Here is a 21,935-nt window from a genome sequence, read left to right as displayed (position 1 = left end):
CTAGCAGCCTCCGCAGCGGTCACCACAGATGATGACAGACTCCGGGTCCTCCATGCGAGGGTAAGCGACACAGTCTACCTCGCGATCTGTGCGGCCACCACTTACCCTAGGGCCCTCGAGTTTCTAAAGAAGCGCTATGCGAAACCTCCTAACGAGATCCACGCTCGTTACCTCCTCGCTACACGACGTCGGCAGTCAGGCGAAACCATGGAGGACTACGCCAACGAGCTCTTACAGCTAGCCAGGGACTGTGACTGCAAAGCTGTGTCGGCTGAGCAGAGCATGTACGACCTCGCCCGAGATGCGTTTGTGGCCGGGGTCGGGTCTTCATACATCCGTCTCAAACTGCTAGAAAAGGGTAATCTCAATCTTACCCAGGCCATGGAATTAGCTGAAATGCTCGAGTCGGCTTCGAAGAGCTTAGTCCTATATCCAGAGGACCACGTGGAGACAACGTGGCAGGAGCAGTCGCAAATCCCTCCTCGCCCCTCGGGCTTGAAATGCGGTGTTATGGCGTGCTCCCATGTGGACCAGACGACGGCTGCAGCCCCATGCGGCCCGCGGTGCTATTTCTGCGGAGGAGCAAAACATACCCGACAAAAGTGTCCCGCTAAAGCGGTAATCTGTACCGCATGCGGTAAAAAGGGGCATTATGCAAAGGTGTGCAGATCGAAGCCCAGGAACGGCAGTGCGGCCTGCGAGCCTTCGGAACTGGGATCATCACCATCATCGTCGAAGTCCTCGCGGGGTTCGTCCACGTGCGAGTCCAGGACAACGCCATTGCGGTCGACGGAGTCGGAGGAGTATGACCACCAGGGGTCGCTGAGTTTGGCGCCCTCACCCATGTGCGATTCATGGGGGCGGCCATGTTGGTCGACGATGACCACGAGCGACCAGCAGGGGTCCTCAGCATCGACTTCAGCTGCCTGCAGTGACGTTCATGGACCAACGGTGGTGTCGATCATCCTGGACCAGGCTAAGCCTCACAGGCTTGATCGTTCAATGATGGATATCCAGGTAAACAATCATGTGCTTTATTGTCTGTTTGACAGCGGGAGCACTGAGAGCTTTATCCACCCTGACACTGTGAAGAGGTGTGGACTCCAGATTCAACCTGCCAAACAGACAATCTCTATGGCATCAAGGTCCCGGTCTGTCGCTGTGCTAGGACGTTGTGTGGTAACCTTGAAAGTACAAGGCACAATTTACGAGCGTTTCAGGCTCCTTGTGTTGCCGTATCTTTGCGCACCAATTCTTCTCGGACTAAACTTCATGGTCCACTTGAGGAGTGTGATCCTACAGTACGGTGGGCCACTCCCTTCGCTGGCAGTGGGAGAACAGCTGCAGTCTCCAAATTGCCCAACGCGCCCCGCCTGCAATCTTTCTACGTTAAAGATCACCACACCCTCTTTATTTCAGAATCTGGTACCAGGCTGCAAGCCCATCGCTACTAAAAGTAGGCGTTACAGCACTGAGGATCGGATCTTCATCAGATCTGAGGTTCAGCGACTCCTCAAAGAAGGGATCATACAGCCCAGTGTTAGTCCGTGGAGAGCACAGGTTGTGGTGGTCAAGAGCGGGAACAAATCCCGGATGGTCATTGATTACAGTCAGACCATTAACCGATATACGCAGCTGGATGCGTATCCCCTCCCGCGCATATCTGATATGGTCAATCAGATTGCGCAGTACCGGGTGTTCTCCACCATAGACCTCAAGTCCGCCTACCACCAACTCCCCATTCGCCCAGAGGACCGACAATACACGGCCTTTGAGGCGGATGGTCGCTTGTATCATTTTCTTAGGGTTCCATTTGGTGTCACCAATGGGGTCTCGGTCTTCCAGCGTGCTATGGACCGAATGGTGGACCAGAACAGGCTGCGGGCTACCTTCCCGTACCTAGATAATGTCACCATCTGCGGCCGTGATCAGCAGGACCATGACACAAATCTCCAGAACTTCTTACGCACTGCATCTCGCCTGAACTTGACCTACAACAGGGAGAAGTGTGTATTCCGTACGCGCCGGTTCGCCATCCTGGGATACGTGGTGGAAAACGGGGTCATTAGCCCTGATCCAGACCGTATGCGCCCCCTTGCTGAACTTCCCTTGCCCGCTAGCGCAAAAGCACTGAGAAGATGCCTAGGCTTCTTCTCCTATTATGCGCAGTGGGTCCCCAACTACGCGGACAAAGCCCGTCCGCTTATTAAGTCCACGACTTTTCCACTCACGCCAGAGGCCCAATGGGCCCTCAAGGAATTGAAAGACGACATCGCGAAAGCCACGATGCACGCGGTAGACGAATCCATCCCCTTTCAGGTGGAGAGCGATGCATCTGATTTCGCCCTGGCCGCTACACTTAACCAGGCGGGCAGGCCCGTCGCATTTTTTTCTCGCACCCTCCAAGGCCCCGAAATTCGGCATTCAGTGGTGGAGAAGGAGGCCCAGGCCATTGTGGAGGCCGTCAGACACTGGCGCCATTACTTGGCGGGAAAACGGTTCACCCTGATCACGGACCAGCGGTCCGTGGCATTCATGTTCAACAACTCGCAGAGGGGCAAGATCAAGAATGACAAGATCTTGCGGTGGAGAATTGAACTCTCCACCTATAACTACGATATCATGTATCGTCCAGGGAAGCTCAATGAGCCCTCGGATGCCCTCTCGCGCGGAACATGCGCTAGTATTCAGGGGAACGCTTGAACGCCCTCCATAATGATCTGTGCCATCCTGGGGTCACTTGGCTCTACCACTTTGTCAAAGCCCGCAACCTGCCTTACTCGGTGGAGGACACCAGGTCGGTGACAAGGAGCTGTCGGCTTTGCGCGGAATGCAAATCGCACTTTTACCGACCTGACCGGGCACATTTGGTCAAGGCCACTCGCCCCTTCGAGAGGCTGAGTGTGGATTTTAAGGGCCCCCTTCCCTCAACAGATCGGAACGTGTACTTTCTGAACATAATCGATGAGGACTCCCGGTTCCCGTTTGTTGTCCCCTGCTCGGACACGTCAGCTGCCACGGTGATCAAGGCATTCCGTGATCTTTTTACCCTGTTCGGGTACCCCAGCTATATCCATAGCGACAGGGGCTCGTCGTTCATGAGCAATGACTTGAGGCAATTCCTGCTCTCATACGGGATTGCCTCTAGTAGGACCACGAGTTACAACCCTAGGGGTAATGGACAGGTGGAACGAGAGAATGCTACAGTCTGGAAGGCTGTCCTATTGGCATTGAAACCCAAAGGTCTTCAAGTCTCCCGTTGGCAGGAGGTCCTCCCTGATGCGCTTCACTCTATTCGCTCCCTCCTGTGTACGGCAACCAATGCTACTCCCCATGAGAGGATGTTCTCATTCCCTCGGAAGTCTTCCTCGGGGATATCTTTACCAGCCTGGTTGACGTACCCAGGACCCGTCCTCCTGCGGCGACATGTAAGGGCCCGCAAGTCCGACCCCTTGGTCGAACAGGTCCACCTCCTCCACGCCAACCCTCAGTATGCCTATGTGGCATATCCTGACGGGCGAGAGGACACAGTCTCGATCCGAGACCTGGCGCCTGCAGGGGACGTAGCAACTCCTGTCGCTCCCATACCCCCAGTGACGAATCAATTATCCCTTATTTCTTCCCCGGACATAGCGCGGGCAGCATCGGGACCATTGCTTAACAGTTTTACTCCAATGCACAGCTTGCCTGAGCCCCGAAGATGGTCGCCACCGCAGGATGTGTCAGGATCCCCTGCACTACCGTCTCATCAGGATCAACCGGCCTGTGAGTCCGTGGGAGAACAGCTGGACGCCGTTTTGGGGAGAACGCCACCGCAAGTGCCTACTCCGGTGTCACCGCCGGTATTGAGGAGGTCACAACGACGGTGCGGTCCTCCAGACCGTCTGAACTTATAATCTGCTGACATTTTAGTCTGTTTTCGTACCCCGCCGGCCTTTGTTCTCAAAGGAGGGGTGAATGTGGTGAACCATCGTTGGTTCCCACTGGATAGTACTGAGCCAGGGCTGGCCAGTACTACAGGAATGTATATAGGTTACTGTGGGATTGTACTGATGTTGCTGTTGGGTTAGGGTGGGATTGTTACACCTGTGTTTGTTACTGTTGTGGCACATCCCAGTCGGGCTCCGCCTCCTGGGAGAGGTATAAGACTCCCTGCTCGGACGGGACCCCTTCAGTCTGGGATAGTGTGTTAAAGTTCTGATAGCTCCATTGTTAGTTAATAAAAGCCTTCTTTTACTGAAGCTTCGAGCCTCGTGTCCAATTGATGTGCATCACCCACAGAACTGACTCAGTCTCTGTGCGCCTACTTTATTTTGCAACATCTGCACCAACATGTCTAAGTGCACGGTGGCACAGTGATTAGTACAACTGCCTCACAACACCAGGGACCTGGGTTCGATTCCCAGCTTGGGTCACTGTCTGTGTGGAGTTTGCACGTTCTCTCCGTATCTGTGTGGGTTTTCCCCGGGTACTCCAGTTTTCTCCCACAGTCTGAAAAAAATTCTCCCTCAGTGTACCCGAACATGGGCCGGAGTGTGGTGACCAGGGGATTTTCACAGTAACTTCATTGCAGTGTTAATGTAAGCCCACATGTGACACTAATAAATAATTTTTAACATTTTGAAAACTTTGCTCCGTGTGCTCAGGTTTGCTCCCACAGTCTAAAGATGTGTGGGTTGTGTTGATTGGCCATGCTAAATTGCCCCTTAGTGTCAGGGGGTGTTAGCAGGTTAAATATGTGGCGTTACGGGAATAGGGCCTGGGTGGGATTGTTGTTGGTGAAGGCTCGATGGGCTGAAAGCCTCACTCTGCACTGTAGGATACTATGAATATCTATGAAAAGCGAGTCCGATAGCAACTGTCTTCAATCATCTGAACTCATCTACGTAAAATAATTTCTCATTGGAATCTGATCTTGGACTATGGAACATACTAAAACCAATATTAATTCTTCTGCGGTGTGCTGTAAAATTCATTTCTCTGTGTTCCTTTGCTTTGTAGAGTGGGACATTACAGACTGTCCTTTTGTGGGTTTTAAACATTTGGAGTAAATTAACCTTTTAAGTTAATCCTTACTTGACTTTGCTGCGGATTCTTAGTAAAATTGGATCACAAAAATATTGGGATTGGGCAAACTCACCACCCTATATTCTTTCAAAACCAATTCAAACACCTTCTGCTTACAGACAGGTGGTAAGAGGGAATCCGTGCAGTTTGAAGAGTCTCCCTCCTGTCTGTAACCGTACCAAAACATGCTCAGTGTGACACCGAGTGATCCGATGAGATCTTACTTTGCAGTCTTGACAGCAGGCACCGGTGGATGTACATTTTGCACCAGGTTTAAATTTACAGTTCGATGGCTCACAGCAGGAATCCGAACATTCCTGAAGGCAAATCAAATACAGAAAATACCAGTTACTGGGGTGACATCTTAACTTGATAAGAGAAGTTACACTCAGTCAAGGCTGAGAGGATAGTTTCAGGCAGTGTTGGAGAACCTTGGCTAGTGAGTGGGCCACAAGATTAACTAAAATTGAATACATTTAATACAGGCTGAATATTACACAATGAATTATAGACTATTCTGAATCATTCATGCATTAATAGAACTATCAACTTCAAATTATGAAAGCAGAATAAACAGTTACATTTTAGAGAGAGTGCCTGACCCTCATAGTCAATGCAGTGTGTAATCAGCACGCTCATCACTTCACCTACCCTTGCTTTGCACGTGTATCACTTCAGTCATACCTGTGGGAAAGAAGCTACACGGATGGAAATCAGTGAAATGTGGTAGTCCTGTACATGAGCAACAGTCAACGAAATGACTCATGGATCACACAGCGCATGTGGTCCTCAGGACGCAGGTTGCCCACTGCTGATGTAGAGGGAGCTTTACTCTTTCTAACACATGCTTTACCTGTCCTAAGAGTGTTTGATTGGATTGTGTAGAATATTAATTCATGTTACACTTGCTCTGGGAGTGTTTGATGGGACAATGTAGCGGCAGCTTTATTCTGTATGTGTCCACTTCAATATCTAGGACTATTTGAGAGGGCAGTACAGAGAATTTTATAGTGTACCTAACTTGTGCTGCACCTACCCCTGTTTCATTGGGCAATGTAGAGGAAGCAATGTTCTTTTTGATTTGATTTATTATTGTCACATATGTTAGCATACAGTGAAAAGTATTGTTTCTTGCGCGCTATACAGACAAAGCATACCATTCATAGAGAAGGAAACGAGAGAGTGCAGAATGTTGTTACAGTCATAGCTAGAGTGTAGAGAAAGATCAACTTAATGCGAAGTTGGTCCATTCAAAAGTCTGATGGCAGCAGGGAAGAAGCTGTTTTTGAGTTGGTTGGTACATAATCTCAGACTTTTTTATCTTTTTTGTGATGAAAAAAGATGGAAGAGAATATGTCTGGGGTGTGTGGGGTTCTTGATTATGCTGGCTACTTTGCCGAGGGAAGTGTAGACAGAGTCAATGGATGGGAGGCTGTTTTGAGTGACGGACTGGGCTAACTAAGATCTAAGGTCAACTTTTTGAAGGGGCACAGTGATTAACACTGCTGCCTCATAGCACCAGTCCAAATATGTGTAGGTTAGGTGGATTGGCCATGCTAAATTTCCCCTGAGTGTCCCAAGATGTCCAGGTTAGGGGGATTAATGGGATAAATGTGTGGGGTTACAGGATTGGTCCAGGGGTGGGCCTTGGTTGGATGATTTTTTGGAGTGTTAGTGCAGACCCAATGGGCCGATAGCCTCCTTCTGTACTGTAGGTATGAGTCATTGGTGGTAAAAGGTGCTGTATGAAACAGAGGGTCAAAGGTTGTCTTCTGAATACATTTTGAAGTGAAGTCACTTGAGACAAACGGTTCAGCGCATCGAGTGGTGTGCCACATTACTCAGTGCTGGGGCCACAACTTTTACAATTTTTAAATTACTTGGGTGAAGGGACTGAAGGTATGGTTGCCAAATTTGCTGATGATGCATACATAGAAACATAAAAAACAGGAGCAGGCCATTTGGCCCTTTGAGCTTGCTCCGCCATTCATTATGATCATGGCTGATTCAATACCCTTACCCCCATATCCTTTGATTCCTTTAGCCCCAAGAGCTATAGGTAGGAAAGTAAATTGCGAAGAGAACATAAGGAGGATACAAAGGGACATGGATAGGTTCAGTGAGTGGGTGAGGATCTGGCAAATGGAGTACAATGTGGGCAAATATGAAATTGTCCATTGTAGGAGAATAAAAAAGTTTACTATCTAAATGGGGAGAGATTGCAGAGTTCTGAGGTGCAGAGGGGTTTGGGTGTCCTTGTGCATGAATCACTAAAGGCTGACATACATGTACAGCAAGTAATTAAGAAAGTTAATTGAATATTATTTTTTATTATGAAGGGAATTGATTACAAAAGTAGGAAGGTTATGCTTTGGTTGTACAGGGCATTGGTGAGATCACATCTAGAGTATTGTGCACAGTATTGTTCACCTTTTTTAAGGAAAGGTGTAAATGTGTTCGGACCAGTTTAAGGAGGTTACAAGACTGATACTAGGAATAGGAAGGTCATCTTATGAGGAAAGGTTGGAGAGGTTTGTTTTGTATCCACTTGAGTTTAGAAAAGTAAGAGGTGACTTGATCAAAACCTTTAAGAGCCTGCGAGGTATTGACAGTGTGGATGTGGAGAGCATGGTTCCTCCCGTGAGGAAATCGAGAACAAGGTGGTGACTGTTTAAAAATAAGGGATCACTCATTTAAGATGGATTTATGGGATTGTTTTCTCTGAGAGTTTGTGGGATTATTTTCTTCAAGAGACAGCTGAAGCAGAGTCTTTGAATATTTCTAAGGCACAGCTGGGGTTGAGGTTACATTCAGAGCAGCCATAATCTTATTGAATGGTGGAGCATGCTCAAAGGGCCAGGTAACTGACTCCTACTCCTAATTCATATGTTCCTATAACAGCATCGGAGGAGGCCATTCAATCCAGTTTGCAGGTGCCAGCCTTTTGTAAGAGCAATGAACCTCGTAGCACCCTTTCCCATTTCGCTACAATTTTTCTTCTTCTTGTGATTTATATAAACGATCTGGAAGAAGGTGTAACTGGGGTGATCAGTAAGTTTGCGGACGACACAAAATTGGCTGAACTTGCAGATAGTGAGGAGCATTGTCAGAAGCTACAGAAGGATATAGATAGGCTGGAAATTTGGGCAAAGAAATGGTAGATGGAGTTCAATCCTGATAAATGCGAAGTGATGCATTTTGGTAGAACTAATGTAGGGAGGAGCTATATGATAAATGGCAGAACCATAAAGGGTGTAGAGACGCAGAGGGACCTGGGTGTGCAAGTCCACAGATCCTTGAAGGTGACGTCACAGGTGGAGAAGGTGGTGAAGAAGGCATATGGCATGCTTGCCTTTATAGGACGGGGCATCGAGTATAAAAGTTGGGGTCTGATGTTGCAGATGTATAGAACGTTGGTTCGGCCGCATTTGGAATACTGCATCCAGTTCTGGTCACCACACTACCAGAAGGATGTGGAGGCTTTGGAGAGAGTACAGAGGAGGTTTACCAGGATGTTGCCAGGTATGGAGGGGCTTAGTTATGAGGAGAGATTGGGTAAACTGGGGTTGTCCTCCCTGGAAAGACGGAGGATGAGGGGAGACTTAATAGAGGTGTATAAAATTTTGAAAGGCATAGATAGGGTGAACGGTGGGAAGCTTTTCCCCGGGTCGGTGGTGACGTTCACGAGGGGTCATAGGTTCAAGGTGAAAGGGGGGAGGTTTAACACAGATATCAGAAGGACATATTTTACACAGAGGGTGATGGGGGCCTGGAATGCGCTGCCAGGCAAGGTGGTGGAGGCGGACACATTGGGAACATTTAAGACTTATCTAGATAGCCACATGAACGGAATGGGAATGGAGGGATACAAAAGAATGGTCTAGTTTGGACCAGGGAGCGGCACGGGCTTGGAGGGCCTGTGCTGTATTGTTCTTTGTTCTTTGATAATGATCCAATGATCTTTTGAAAGCCACAACTGAATCTACTTCCATCAAATTCCCAGGCAGTACATTCCAGACCCAAATAATTCCCTCCATAAAGAAGTGGTTTCTCATTGTGCAATTATCACCTCAAATCAAAGAATAAAGAACAAAGAAAATTACACACAGGAACAGGCCCTTCGGCCCTCCAAGCCTGCACCGACCATGCTGCCCGACTGAACTAAAACCCCCTACCCTTCCAGGGACCATATCCCTCTATTCCCATCCTATTCATGTATTTGTCAAGACGCCCCTTAAAACTCACTATCATATCTGCTTCCACTACCTCCCCGGCAGCGCGTTCCAGGCACCCAGTACTCTCTGTGTAAAAAACCTACCTCGTACATCTCCTTTAAACCTTGCCCCTCACACCTTAAATCTATGGCCCCTAGCAATTGACTCTTCCACCCTGGGAAAAAGCTTCTGACTATCCACTCTGTCCATGCCTCTCATATTCTTGTAGACTTCTATCAGGTTGCCCATCAATCTCCATTGTTCCAGTGAGAACAAACCACATTTCTCTGACCTCTCCTCATAGCTAATGCCCTCCATACCAGGCAACATCCTGGTAAATCTTTTCTGTACCCTCTCCAAAGCCTCCACATCTTTCTGGTAGTGTGGCGACCAGAATTGAACACTATATTCCAAGTGCGGCCTCACTAAGGTTCTATAAAGCTGCAACATGACTTGCCAATTTTTAAACTCAATGCCTCGGCCGATGAAGGCAAGCGTGCCATATGCCTTCTTGACTACTTTCTCCACCGGGGTTGCAACTTTCAGTGACCTGTGTACCTGTACACCCAGATCCCTTTGCCCATCAATACTTTTAAAGGTTCTGCCATTTCCTGTATATTTCCTTCCTGTATTAGACCTTCCAAAATGCATTACCTCATATTTGCCATCTCTCCGCCCAAGTCTCCAACTGATCTATATCCTGGGGTATCCTTTGATGGTCCTCATCGCTATCCGCAAATCTACCAACCTTTGTGTCATCCGCAAACTTACTAATCAATCCAGTTACATTTTCGTCCAAATTATTGATATATATTAGAAACAGTAAAGGTCCCAGCACTGATCCCTGAGGAGCGCCCTCCATTCAGAAACGCACCCTTCCACTGCTATCCTCTGTCTTCTTTGACTGAGCCAGTTTGTATCCACCTTGCCAGCTCACCTCTGATCTCATGCCCACTGCCCTACCCTCATCAATCATCTTCGTCACATGACCTCCCTTTCACAAAACCATGTTGCCTCTCACTAATACGTCCACTTATTTCCAAGTGGGAATAAATCCTGTCTCGAAGAATCCTCTCCAATAATTTCCTTACCACTGATGTAAGGCTCACCGGCCTGTAATTACTGGATTATTTTTGCTATCTTCTTAAATAAAGGAACAACATTGGCTATTCTCCAATCCTCTGGGACCTCCAGTGTAGCCAGTAAGGACAGAAAGATTTCTCTCAAGGCCCCAGCAATTTCCTCCCTTGCACCTCTCAGTAGGGAGGTGGCCATACTAAACTTGGTATTGGGGTATGGGGCGGCACGGTAGCACAGTGGTTAGCACTGCTGCTTCACAGCTCCAGGGTCCCGGGTTCGATTCCCGGCTCGGGTCACTGTCTGTGTGGAGTTTGCACATTCTCCTCGTGTCTGCGTGGGTTTCCTCCGGGTGCTCCGGTTTCCTCCCACAGTCCAAAGATGTGCGGGTTAGGTTGATTGGCCAGGTTAAAAATTGCCCCTTAGAGTCCTGTGATGCGTAGGTTAGTGGGATTAGTGGGTAAAATATGTGGGGGTAGGGCCTGGGTGGGATTGTGGTTGGTGCAGACTCGATGGGCCGAATGGCCTCCTTCTGCACTGTAGGGTTTCTATGATTTCTATGATATCAGCCCGGCCAGGTGATCGATGTTTCAGTGGGGGAGCATTTTGGTCTTAGTGACCATAATTCCATAAGATTTTGGATAGCCATGGATAAGGACAAGAGTGGCCCTCGAGTGAGGGTGCTTAATTGGGCAAGGGCCAATCACATCCAAATTAAACAGGAACTGAGGAATGTGGATTGGGTAAATCCACGTCTGGTATGTGGGAGGTTTTTAAAGGCCAGTGGATTGAAGTGCAGGACAGGCTTGTCCCGCAAAAGTGAAGGATAGAAATGGCAGGATTCGGGAACCATGGATGGCAAGGGAAATTGTAAACTTAGTCAAAAGAAAAAGGGAAGCATATGATAGGTCTGGGCATCTAAAAACTGAAGAAGCCCTTTTGAAGAGTACAGTGAAAGTAGGAAGGAACTTAAACATGGAATTAGGAGGGCTAAAAGGGGCCATAAAATGTCTTTACAAACAGGGTCAAGGAGAATCCCAAGGCTTTTTATGCATATATTAGGAATAAGAGGGTAGCAAGAGAAAGAGTAGGCCCACTCAAGGACAATGGAGGGAAGTAAAGCATGGAGCCACAGGAAGTGGGTTAAATCCTTAATGAGTACGTTGTATCGGTATTCACCAAGGAGAAGGACATGACAGGTGTTGAGGCCATGGATAGGTGTGTGTGAACGCTCTAGAGAATGTCAATGCATCGAAGGAGGAAGTATTGGGTACCCTAAATTGCATTGAGGTAGACAAGTCCCTGGGGCCAGATGGTATCTATCTCAGGTTACTGCGAGAGGCAAGGGAAGAAATATTTGATTTGATTTATTATTGTCACATGTATTAGCATACAGTGAAAAGTATTGTTTCTTGCATGCTATACAAAGCATACCGTTCATAAAGAAGGTAATGCAAGGTAAGTCCAAAGTTTAAAAGAGTTAGAATGAAGCTTTAGAAGCATTGAATGAGAGTAAAAGACAGAATTAGAAGGTATGTTGGGCACAGCTTGCAAGGGGAAACAAAAGGGGTGGGGAGTCGCATTACTGATTAAGGAGCAGATCACAGCTGTGTTGCGGGAGGAACATTTGGAGGGATTGTGTCGTGATTTATTATGGGTGGAGCTCAGGAAGAGGAAGAGTGAAATCACAATGTTGGGAGCGTACTATAGACCTCCCAACAGTCCACAAGAGACAGGGAGCAGTTGTGTAGTACTGAAAAAGTGTGAAAAAAGCAGGGTAGTTGTGGTGGGTGACTTTAACTTCCCCCATATTGACTGGGAATTGGAAGGTATCTTGGGCACAGCTTGCAAGAAGTCATCTCGCTCCAGCGCCATCTTGGGTGTTGGGTAGCTGGGTCCTTAACAGATATCTTCACATCCTCTTTGACCCACAGGTGAGGTTCCAGAGGATTGGAGAATAGCCAATGTTGTTCCCTTTTTTAAGAAAGGAAGCAGGAATAATCCAGGAAATTATAGGACACTGAGGCTGACGTCAGTGCTGGGGAAGCTTTTGGAGAAGATACAGAGGGATATTTGCACATTTGGATGAAAATAGACTAATTAATGACAGGCAGCATGCTTTTATATGGGGAAGGTCACGTCTCACCAACTTGATTGAGTTTTTTGAAAAGGTGACAAAGAAAATTGATGAGGGAAGGGCTGTGGATGTCGTTTATATGGACTTTTATAAAGTCCCACATGGCAGATTGGTACAAAAACTAAAATCATATGAGATTCGGGGTGGGCTGGCTAGATGGATACAAAACTGGCTTGGTTACTTATAGCACAGTAAGAAGTCTCACAATACCAGGTTACTGCACTGCACTTATCTGGTGAAGGAGCAGCGCTCCGAAAGCTCGTGCCACCAAATAAACCTGTTGGACTTTAACCTGGTGTTGTGAAACTTCTTACTGTGCCCACCCCAGTCCAACGCTGGCATTTCCACATCATGGCTTATTTATCGAAGACAGAGAGTAGCGGTGGAAGGATGTTTTTCAGAATGGAGATCTGTAGCTATTGGTGTTCCACAGGGATCAGTGCTGGGACCTCTGATAGCCAACTTCCGCACGCATGAGGACAGCCTCAACCATGATCTTGGATTCATGTCACACTACATGTAACCCCCACCATTTGGCCTGGGCTTGCAAAATCCTACTAACTGTCCTGGCTTGAGACAATTCGCATCTCTTTAACCTGTGAATATTCCTCTCTCCACTCGCACTGTCTGTACTTGTAAAGACTCACATTCCAACCATTGTCTTGCAATTGTCTTTGTCTATATATGCTGTGTTTGTGAAACCTACCTCTCCACTCACCTGATGAAGGAGCGGCGCTCCGAAAGCTTGTGATTCCAAATAAACCTGTTGGGCTTTAACCTGTTTACTGTAAAATTATGAGAGGCATAGACAGGGTGGAGAGTCAGAGTTTTTTTCTCAGGGTGGAAGTGTAATTTACAAGAGGGCACAGGTTCAAGGTGAGAGGGGGAAAGTTTAAGGGGAAATGTGCAGGGCAAGTTTTTCATGCAGAGAGTGGTGGGTGCCTGGAATGTGCTGCCAGAGGAGGTGGTGGAAGCAGGTACATTAACAACATTTAAGAGGCATCTGGATGGGTAGATGAATAGGGAGGGAATAGAGGGATACGGACCGAGTAAGGACAGAAGGTGTTTTTTTTTGTTTTGTTCGGGCATCATCATCAGCCTAGGCTTGGAGGGCTGAAGGACCTGTCCTGTGTTGCACTTTTCTTTGTTCTTCTCCAAGGATATCTGCACCAGCCTCGCCAATCTATATAATTGCATCGTGAGTGCTGTAAGCTGCAGGGCTTTGGGCTGCGTGCAGGAAGGTGGGAGTAGAAAGGAGACCTGTGTGTCCTCGGGCTGGCATTGACAAGATGGGCCGAATGTAAAGTAAAGTTTATTAGTCACAAGTAGGCTTACATTAATACTGCAATGAAGTCACTGTGAAAGGTCGCCACAGTCCGGCACCTGCTCGGGTCATTGCACCTAACCTGCATGTCTTTAATGATGTTGAAAGAAACCGGAGCACCCTGAGGAAACCCACACAGACACGGGGAGAACATGCAAACTCCACACAGACAGTGACCCAAGCCAAGAATCGAACCCGAGTCCCTGGCGCTGTGAGGCAGCAGTGCTAACCACTGTGTTACTGTGCCACTCATGGCCTCCTTCTGTAACATCTCTATGATTTCAAACTGAATTCCTCATCCAGAGAATGAGATCTCATTCTATACATTTATAAAATATATATGCCATCATGGCTAATTTATAATTATTTAAAAACTGGACACAGACTTTAAAAGGTTTGAAGCCAAGGCTGGCTATGACATAAACAAAGGAACTTTCTGGCATCTGACACCTCACTATCTCTGAAAAGACAAAACACCCTGATGAGCTGCAGAAGACCAACTCTCAAGGAAATTATACGAATTCAATTTCTTAAACCAGGCCTGGCCAATTAAGTTGATCTGTCAGCGAGGACAAAGGGATTTGAAACATGGGGCGGGGCGATTCACCCAAAAGCGCTGAATTGGTGGAAAACTGTTCTGGGTCAAGATTATTTTTTCAGTGCAACCTCAGACCCGAATCTCCCCACTCTGTGCAATACAGAGGTTCCAGTCGTGAATATCATTAAAAACCCAGGGGGGGTGGGGCCTATTCACGCCGGAGTCTGACAGTTCTGGAACTCTGCACATGCGCAGTGGTTCCGATCTGTCAGTCTCCCCGTTTTCTGGCCAGCTCAATTGCTGGCCAGCCTGGGACCCCACAGTGCTGCCCCTCCAGCCCCCACAGCAATTCCCGGGCCAGCCCTGACCCCGCTCCGCCTCAGAGCGCCCCGATGTCCAGCCCACCAACCCGCCCCCCCTCCCCACCCGCCAAACCCGGGAGGCAACATTCACTTCTCTTAACTTCAGCTAACCCTTTGTGGTTTCACACTTGGTCAGGGATGTCCCTGATGAAGCATTGTCTTGTTTCCATTCTGCAATTCTCTTGCTGCTCTTCATTTGGTAATTTAGTGTCTTTCATTGCCCTCCTTCTGGGACCTTGCGTTGCCTCCTTTGAGGTTTTCATTGCTTCCTTTGAGGTCTTCTCTTGCCTCTTCCCTGAGGTATTGGTGACTTATAGACCTTTTTTGAGAGTTTCCCTCCATCTGGAGCCTGCTCCAATTTTCCTATCCATAGCCATTTCTTTCCTCTTGTGGTTGCTGCATTAAATGTATGACCATTTTAAATGCATTATCGCTCTCAGACTGTGATTTGTTTAAGAACTGTGAGCAGCTGCTGGTTCTGTGTTTATCCCAATGCTTTTGAAGTCTTGGCACGAATCCTGACTGCTCCTTTTTGAATGATTTTAAAAAACTTTTACAAGGTCTCTTTTACTGGTAGAAAGCCCTTCCAGTAATATCTGCAGCGTGTTTGTTCTTTTGGCTGCTTTTGATGTGCCCATTTCTTTTCTCAATTTCACTGCAAGATCCATTGCCATCCATTTGGTACTGTTTTTAAAACTCTTTAGCTTCTTCCTTTCAAACAGGTTGAGGACGACTCTTCTCTCCAAAACCTCAGAACCCCAGTGCCTGCAATCCCTCAGCCACCCCAGAGACACGGCTTCTTCACTCGAGACCAAACTGCAGCTCCTTGGGCATTTCTTCTACACTCTATGTGCTCTCTTATCTCCTTATTCAAAACAAAACTCTGCAGCAACTCTTTTTTTAAAAAATTTAAAATCTCAAAGTCACAGCTCTTGCTTCTGAGAGTTATTTTCTCATTTTTTTCTGTACATTTCTAAACCTCTGACTCCATCAGCCAATTCAGATCCACTTTGCATCCATACCTCAGTGTCTGGCTTAAAAAAGGAGGTAGACAAAAGGCAGGTAACTATAGGCCAGTTAGCTTAACTTCTGTAGTAGGGAAAATGCTTGAATCTATCATCAAGGAAGAAATAGCGAGACATCTGGATATAAATTGTCCCTTTGGTAAGATGCAACATGGGTTCATGAAGGGCAGGTCATGTTTGACTAATTTGGTGGAATTCTTTGAGAACATTACATGTGCAGTGGACAATGGGGAACCTATGGATGTGGTGTATCTGGATTTCCAGAAGGCATTTGACAAGGTGCTGCACCAAAGACTGCTACATAAGATAAAGGTGCACGGTGTTACGGGTAATGTATTAGCATGGATAGAGGATTGGTTAACTACAGAAAGCAAGGAGTGGAGAAAAATGGGTGTTTTTCTGGTTGGCGATCATGTGCCTCAGGGATCAGTGTTGGGACCGCAATTGTTTATGATTTACATAGATGATTTGGAGTTGGGGATCAAGTGTAGTGTGTCAAAATCGCAGATGACACGAAGATGGGTGGAAGAGCAAAGTGTAGAGGACGCTGAAAGTCTGCAAAGGGATATAGATAATCTAAGTGAGTGGGTGAGGGTCTGGCAGATGGAGAACAATGTTGGTAAATGTGAGGCCATCCATTTTGGGAGGAATACCAGCAAAATGGACTATTATTTAAATGGTAAAAAATTGCAGCATGCTGCTGTGCAGAGGGACCTGGATGTCCTTGTCTCAAGGAGTTGGTTTGCAGGTGCAGCAGGTAATTAAGAAGGCAAATGGAATTTTGTCCTTCATTGCTAAAGGGATGGAGTTTAAAAACAGCGAGATTATGTTGCAGCTGTATAAGGTGCTGGTGAGGCCACACCTGGAGTACTGTGTACAGTTTTGGTCTCCTTACTTGATAAAGGATATACTGGCACTGGAGGGGGTGCAGAGGAGATTCACGAGGTTGATTCCGGAGTTGAGAGGGTTGGTTTATGAGGAGAGACTGAGTAGACTGGGGCTATACTCACTGGAATTCAGAAGAATGAGGAGAGATCTTATAGAAACATATAAGATTATGAAGGGAAGAGATAAGATAGAAGCAGGGAAGTTGTTTCCACAGGCGGGTGAAACTAGAACTAGGGGGCATAGCCTCAAAATAAGGGGAAGCAGATTTAGGACTGAGTTGAGGAGGAACATCTTCACATGAAGGGTTGTGAATCTGTGGAATTCCCTGCCCAGTGAAGCAGTTGAGGCTACCTCATTGAATGTTTTTAAGGCAAGGATGTTGTTGGTAGATACATTGATTTATTGATACAAGATTTATTGATAGATACATTTTTGAACAGGAAAGGAATTAAGGGTTATGGTGAGCGGGTGCGTAAGTGGAGCTGAGTCCACAAAAAGATCAGCCATGATCTTATTGAATGGCGGAGCAGGCCCGAGGGGCCAGATGGCCGACTCCTGCTCCTTGTTCTTATGTTCTTACGTTAATATATCAACATCTCAATTGGGTCTATTTGTCCAAAGATCGGCATTCATGTTAGTATCTTTTATCTTCAGACTCTGAGTAAAACAGGATAATCACACGTGTCGAGCCACAGGCAGTGTTCTCATAATCCAACCCACCTTCATCACTAATGTAATGAGGCACATTCACAGACTCCATCAGGAAAACAAAAGGCATTTATTAATTAGGAAAAACTGTACAGAGGCTGGGAGCCTCTCCTCACCAACCCACCCTCAGCTTCCCTGCAGCAGCCCTCTGGCAACATTACTGTGGGTCTGGAGTCACATGTAGGCCAGACCAGGTAAGAGTGACATATTTCCTTCCCTAAAAAACAGCAGTGAACCACATGGGATTTTACAACAATTAATATTAATTTCAGGATTACTAAGATGCTACTGGGACTTGATGGTTTGAGTTATAAGGAGAGGCTGGATAGACTGGGACTATTTCTCTGGAGCGTAGAAGGCTGAGGGGTGAACTTAAAGAGGTTTGTAAAATAATGAGGGGCACAGATCAGCTAGATAGTCAATATCTTTTCCCAAAGGTCGGGGAGTCTAAAACTCGAGGGCATAGGTTTAAGGTGAAAGGGGAGACATGCAAAAGGGTCCAGAGGGGCAACTTTTTCACACAGAGGGTGGTGAGTGTCTGGAACAAGCTGCCAGAGGTAGTAGTAGAGGAGGGTACAATTTTGTCTTTTAAAAAGCATTTAGACAGTTACATGGGTAAGATGGGTATAGAGGGATATGGGCCAAATGCGGGCAATTGGGATTATCTTAAGGGTTTAAAAAAAAAGGGCGGCATGGACAAGTTGGACCGAAGGGCCTGTTTCCATGCTGCAAACCTCTATGACTCTATGAGTCTATGACTCTATCTATGACTCATAATTACCATCACTGAGACTAGGTTTCAATTCCAGATTTTTATTAATTTGAATTCAATGGTGAATTTGAACCCATCGGGTGGCACAGTGGTTAACACTGTTGGCTCACAGCACCAGGGACCCAGGTTCGATTCCCAGCTTGGATCACTGTCTGTGTAGAGTTTGCACCTTCTCCCTGTGTCTGCGTGGATTTCCTCCGGGTGCTCCGGTTTCCTCCCACAGTCCAAAAATGTGTGGGTTAGATGCATTGGCCATGCTAAATTGCCCCTTAGTATCCTGGGATGTGTAGGTCAGAGGGATTAGCGGGGGAAATATGTGGGGTTCCAGGGATAGGAACTGGGTGGGATTGTTGTCAGTGCAGACTTGAAGGGCTGAGTGGCCACTTTCTGCACTGTAGGGGTTCTATGATTCTATGCCGCTGGAATATTTGCATGGGTCTGGATTGCTAACCCAATTACATTAGCACAACCTTCCCGTTAAAGGCTGTTTAAAGCTATAGAAATTCAGCTAAATGGATAGAAAAATCTGTGTGACATCAGTGTACCTTTAAGAGGTGTTTTTTTAAAAATCATGTTCTCTGCAGCTCTCATGGCCTCAGCTCTCATCGTTGCCGGGCTGTCTGTAGATGTTCTTTTATTGCTACTTCAATGGTTTAAATGGGGTAGTTTATTTTTACTCTGGGACTTTTTATGACCCTGCATTGTAAGGAGGAAGACTGGTTGGCTGGTCATGTGTTTTCAGACAGTTTTTTTTCCTTCCTTGTGAATTCATTTTCTGTTTAGCTGCTGGCTTCATTTTGGTGCAGAATGAAGTGGACCTCAGACTGAAAGCAGTGTTTCTCTCCCTGGAGTTCTGGGAAGCTGTTTTGACTTCAAACTGTTCTGAGTGTATCCAGAGGGCTGCGAGAAGAACATAAGAACATAAGAAATAGGAGCAGGAGTAGGCCATCTAGCCCCTCGAGCCTGCCCGCCATTCAATAAGATCATGGCTGATCTGAAGTGGATCAGTTCCACTTACCCGCCTGATCACTATAACCCCGAACTCCCTTACCAATCAGGAATCCATCTATCCGTGATTTAAACATATTCAACGAGGTAGCCTACACCACTTCAGTGCGCAGAAAATTCCAAAAATTCACCACCCTCTGAGAGAAGAAGTTCCTCCTCAACTCTGTCCTAAACTGACCCCCCTTTATTTTGAGGCCGTGCCCTCTAGTTCGAGTTTCCTTTCTAAGTGGAAAGAATCTCTCCACCTCTACCCTATCCAGCCCCTTCATTATCTTATAGGTCTCGATAAGATCCCCCCTCAGCCTTCTAAATTCCAACAAATACAAACCCAATCTGCTCAGTCTTTCCTCATAATCAACACCCCTCATCTCTGGTATCAACCTGGTGAACCTTCTCTGCACTCCCTCCAAGGCCAATATATCCTTCCGCAAATAAGAGGACCAATACTGCACACAGTATTCCAGCTGCGGCCTCACCAATGCCCTGTACAGATGCAGCAAGACATTTCTGCTTTTATATTCTATCCCCCTTGCGATATAGGCCAACATCCCATTTGCCTTCTTGACCACCTGTTGCACCTGCAGATGGGTTTTTGCGTCTCATGCACAAGGACCCCCAGGTCCCTCTGCACAGCAGCATGTTGTAATTTCTTTCCATTTAGATAATAATCCAATTTGCTATTATTTCTTCCAAAGTGAATAACCTCGCATTTGTTAACGTTATACTCCATCTGCCAGATCCTCGTCCACTCACTCAGCCTGTCCAAATCTCTCTGCAGACCTTCTACGTCCTCCACACGATTCACTTTTCCACTTATCTTTGTGTCGTCTGCAAACTTTGTTACCCTACACTCAGTCCCCTCCTCCAGATTGTCTATATGAATGGTAAATAGTTGAGGCCCCAGTACCGATCCCTGCGGCACGCCACTAGTTACCATCTGCCAACCAGAAAAACACCCATTTATTCCGACTCTCTGCTTCCTGTCAGACAGCCAATCCCCAATCCATGCTAACACCCTACCCCCAACTCCGTGTGACCCAATCTTCTGCAGCAACCTTTTGTGAGGCACCTTACCAAACGCCTTTTGGAAATCCAAAAACACCACATCCACCAGTTCCCCTCCGTCAACCACACTAGTCACATCTTCATAAAAATCCAACAAGTTCGTCAAGCACGACTTTCCCCTCATGAATCCATGCTGCGTCTGCTTAATTGAACCATTCTTATCCAGATGGCCTGCTATTTCTTCTTTAATGATGGATTCCAGCATTTTCCCAACTACAGACGTTAAGCTTGTGTGTTACAAGGCTGAAAAGTCAGGTCTCAGATCTCAAACCAAGGGACTCAAGCTGTTCTGACTCCAAGCTTGTCTGTGTGTGCCTCAAGAGAACTGCAGCATTCAACCACAGGGATAAGTTCCAGTATCACGTGAGCATTAGTCTTTGTTGTGTTAAACCTATGAAAGTGGTTTACTTTATGGGATATTGGTTTGATTGGGACATTTCCTATAATCATCAAGGGTTATACACTATCATGGTCGTTTTGTTTGTAATTGATAAAAGGTATTGCTAGTTTTCTTACTTTACATGTTCACTGTATTCTTAAATAAACTTTGTTTGGTAAAAGCTCCCTAGTGGATCATTTGAATTACACCTGAATTGAAACATCTCATAAATAAAAGTAAATTACTGCCGGATGCTGGAATCTGAAACCAAAAGAGAAAATGCTGGAAAATCTCAGCAGGTCTGGCAGCATCTGTGAGGAGAGAAAAGAGCTGACAAAAGGTCATCTGGACTGGAAACGTCAGCTCTTTTCTCTCCTCACAGATGTGCCAGACCTGTTCAGATTTTCCAGCATTTTCATTTTTGGTGAAACATCGCATGCTTACCAAATTCAAAGTGCGAAACTTACGATCCAGGTGGGCTCCATAAAACACTTTGGAGTTCCTGACCTGAATTATAACATCTGTTTTCATTTTTGTTATATGAATGCTTAATTCATGTTATTAATTGAAAATGCTTGAGCACTGTGCTTTGGGGCAATGGATAATATTATTGTTAGTAACATTATTTATAATGTTAAATGATAGTCAAGAGATTGCTTTTGAATACCACTGATATCAAATGATAGCTAAATGGTTGTATTTGAATGAAATTGACATAAAGAGACATCTAAATGATTGCTTTTAGGAACATACATAGAAATAAAGAGAAACTAGAAGCAAGAGTAAGCCATTTGGCCCTTCAAGCCTGCTCCGCCATTCATTACAATCATCATAGAATCCCGACAGTGCAGAAGGATGCATGGGCAAGAAATGGGTGAGATCCGAAATGAATATTTCTCATTTGTTGAGAAAAGCATGATGTTCGGGAACTTGGGGAAATAAATAGTGATGTTTTGAGAAATGTATATATTGCAGAAAAGGAGGTGTTGGAAGTCTTAAAGCGCATCAAGGTAGATAAATCCCCGGGACCTGGTGAAGTGTATCCCAGGACATTGTGGGAGGCTAGGGAGGAAATTGCGGGTCCCCTCGCCGAGATATTTGAATCATTGATAGTCACGGGTGAGGAGAGTGGCAAATGTTGTACCTTTGTTTCAGAAGGGGTGCAGGGAAAAGCCTGGGAACTACAGGCCAGTGAGCCTCATACCTGTGGTGGGTAAGTTGTTGGAAGGTATGTTGAGAGACAGGATCTACAGGCATTTAGAGACACAAGGACTGATTAGGGACAGTCAGCGTGGCTTTGTGAGTGGAAAATCATGTCTCACAAATTTGATTGGGCTTTTTTTCAAGAAGGTAGATGAGAGCAGTGCAGTT

General features: G+C 46.4%; 1 protein-coding gene across 1 annotated transcript in view; it reads right to left on the bottom strand.

Annotated features, from left to right (window-relative positions):
* Nucleotides 1–21,935, bottom strand: part of LOC144480823 (disintegrin and metalloproteinase domain-containing protein 12-like) — a 308,106-nt gene that overhangs the window by 115,096 nt on the left and 171,075 nt on the right. The window contains exon 13 of the mRNA XM_078200476.1: nt 5,292–5,384. Within this exon, the coding sequence (XP_078056602.1) occupies nt 5,292–5,384 (93 nt within the window). The remainder of the gene's footprint in view (nt 1–5,291; nt 5,385–21,935) is intronic.

Source organism: Mustelus asterias, chromosome 1 (assembly GCF_964213995.1).
Source record: "Mustelus asterias chromosome 1, sMusAst1.hap1.1, whole genome shotgun sequence".
Lineage (NCBI taxonomy): Eukaryota > Metazoa > Chordata > Chondrichthyes > Carcharhiniformes > Triakidae > Mustelus > Mustelus asterias.
The sequence above is the reverse complement of the archived record's forward strand: the minus strand, read 5'-3'. Positions and strand labels throughout refer to the sequence as shown.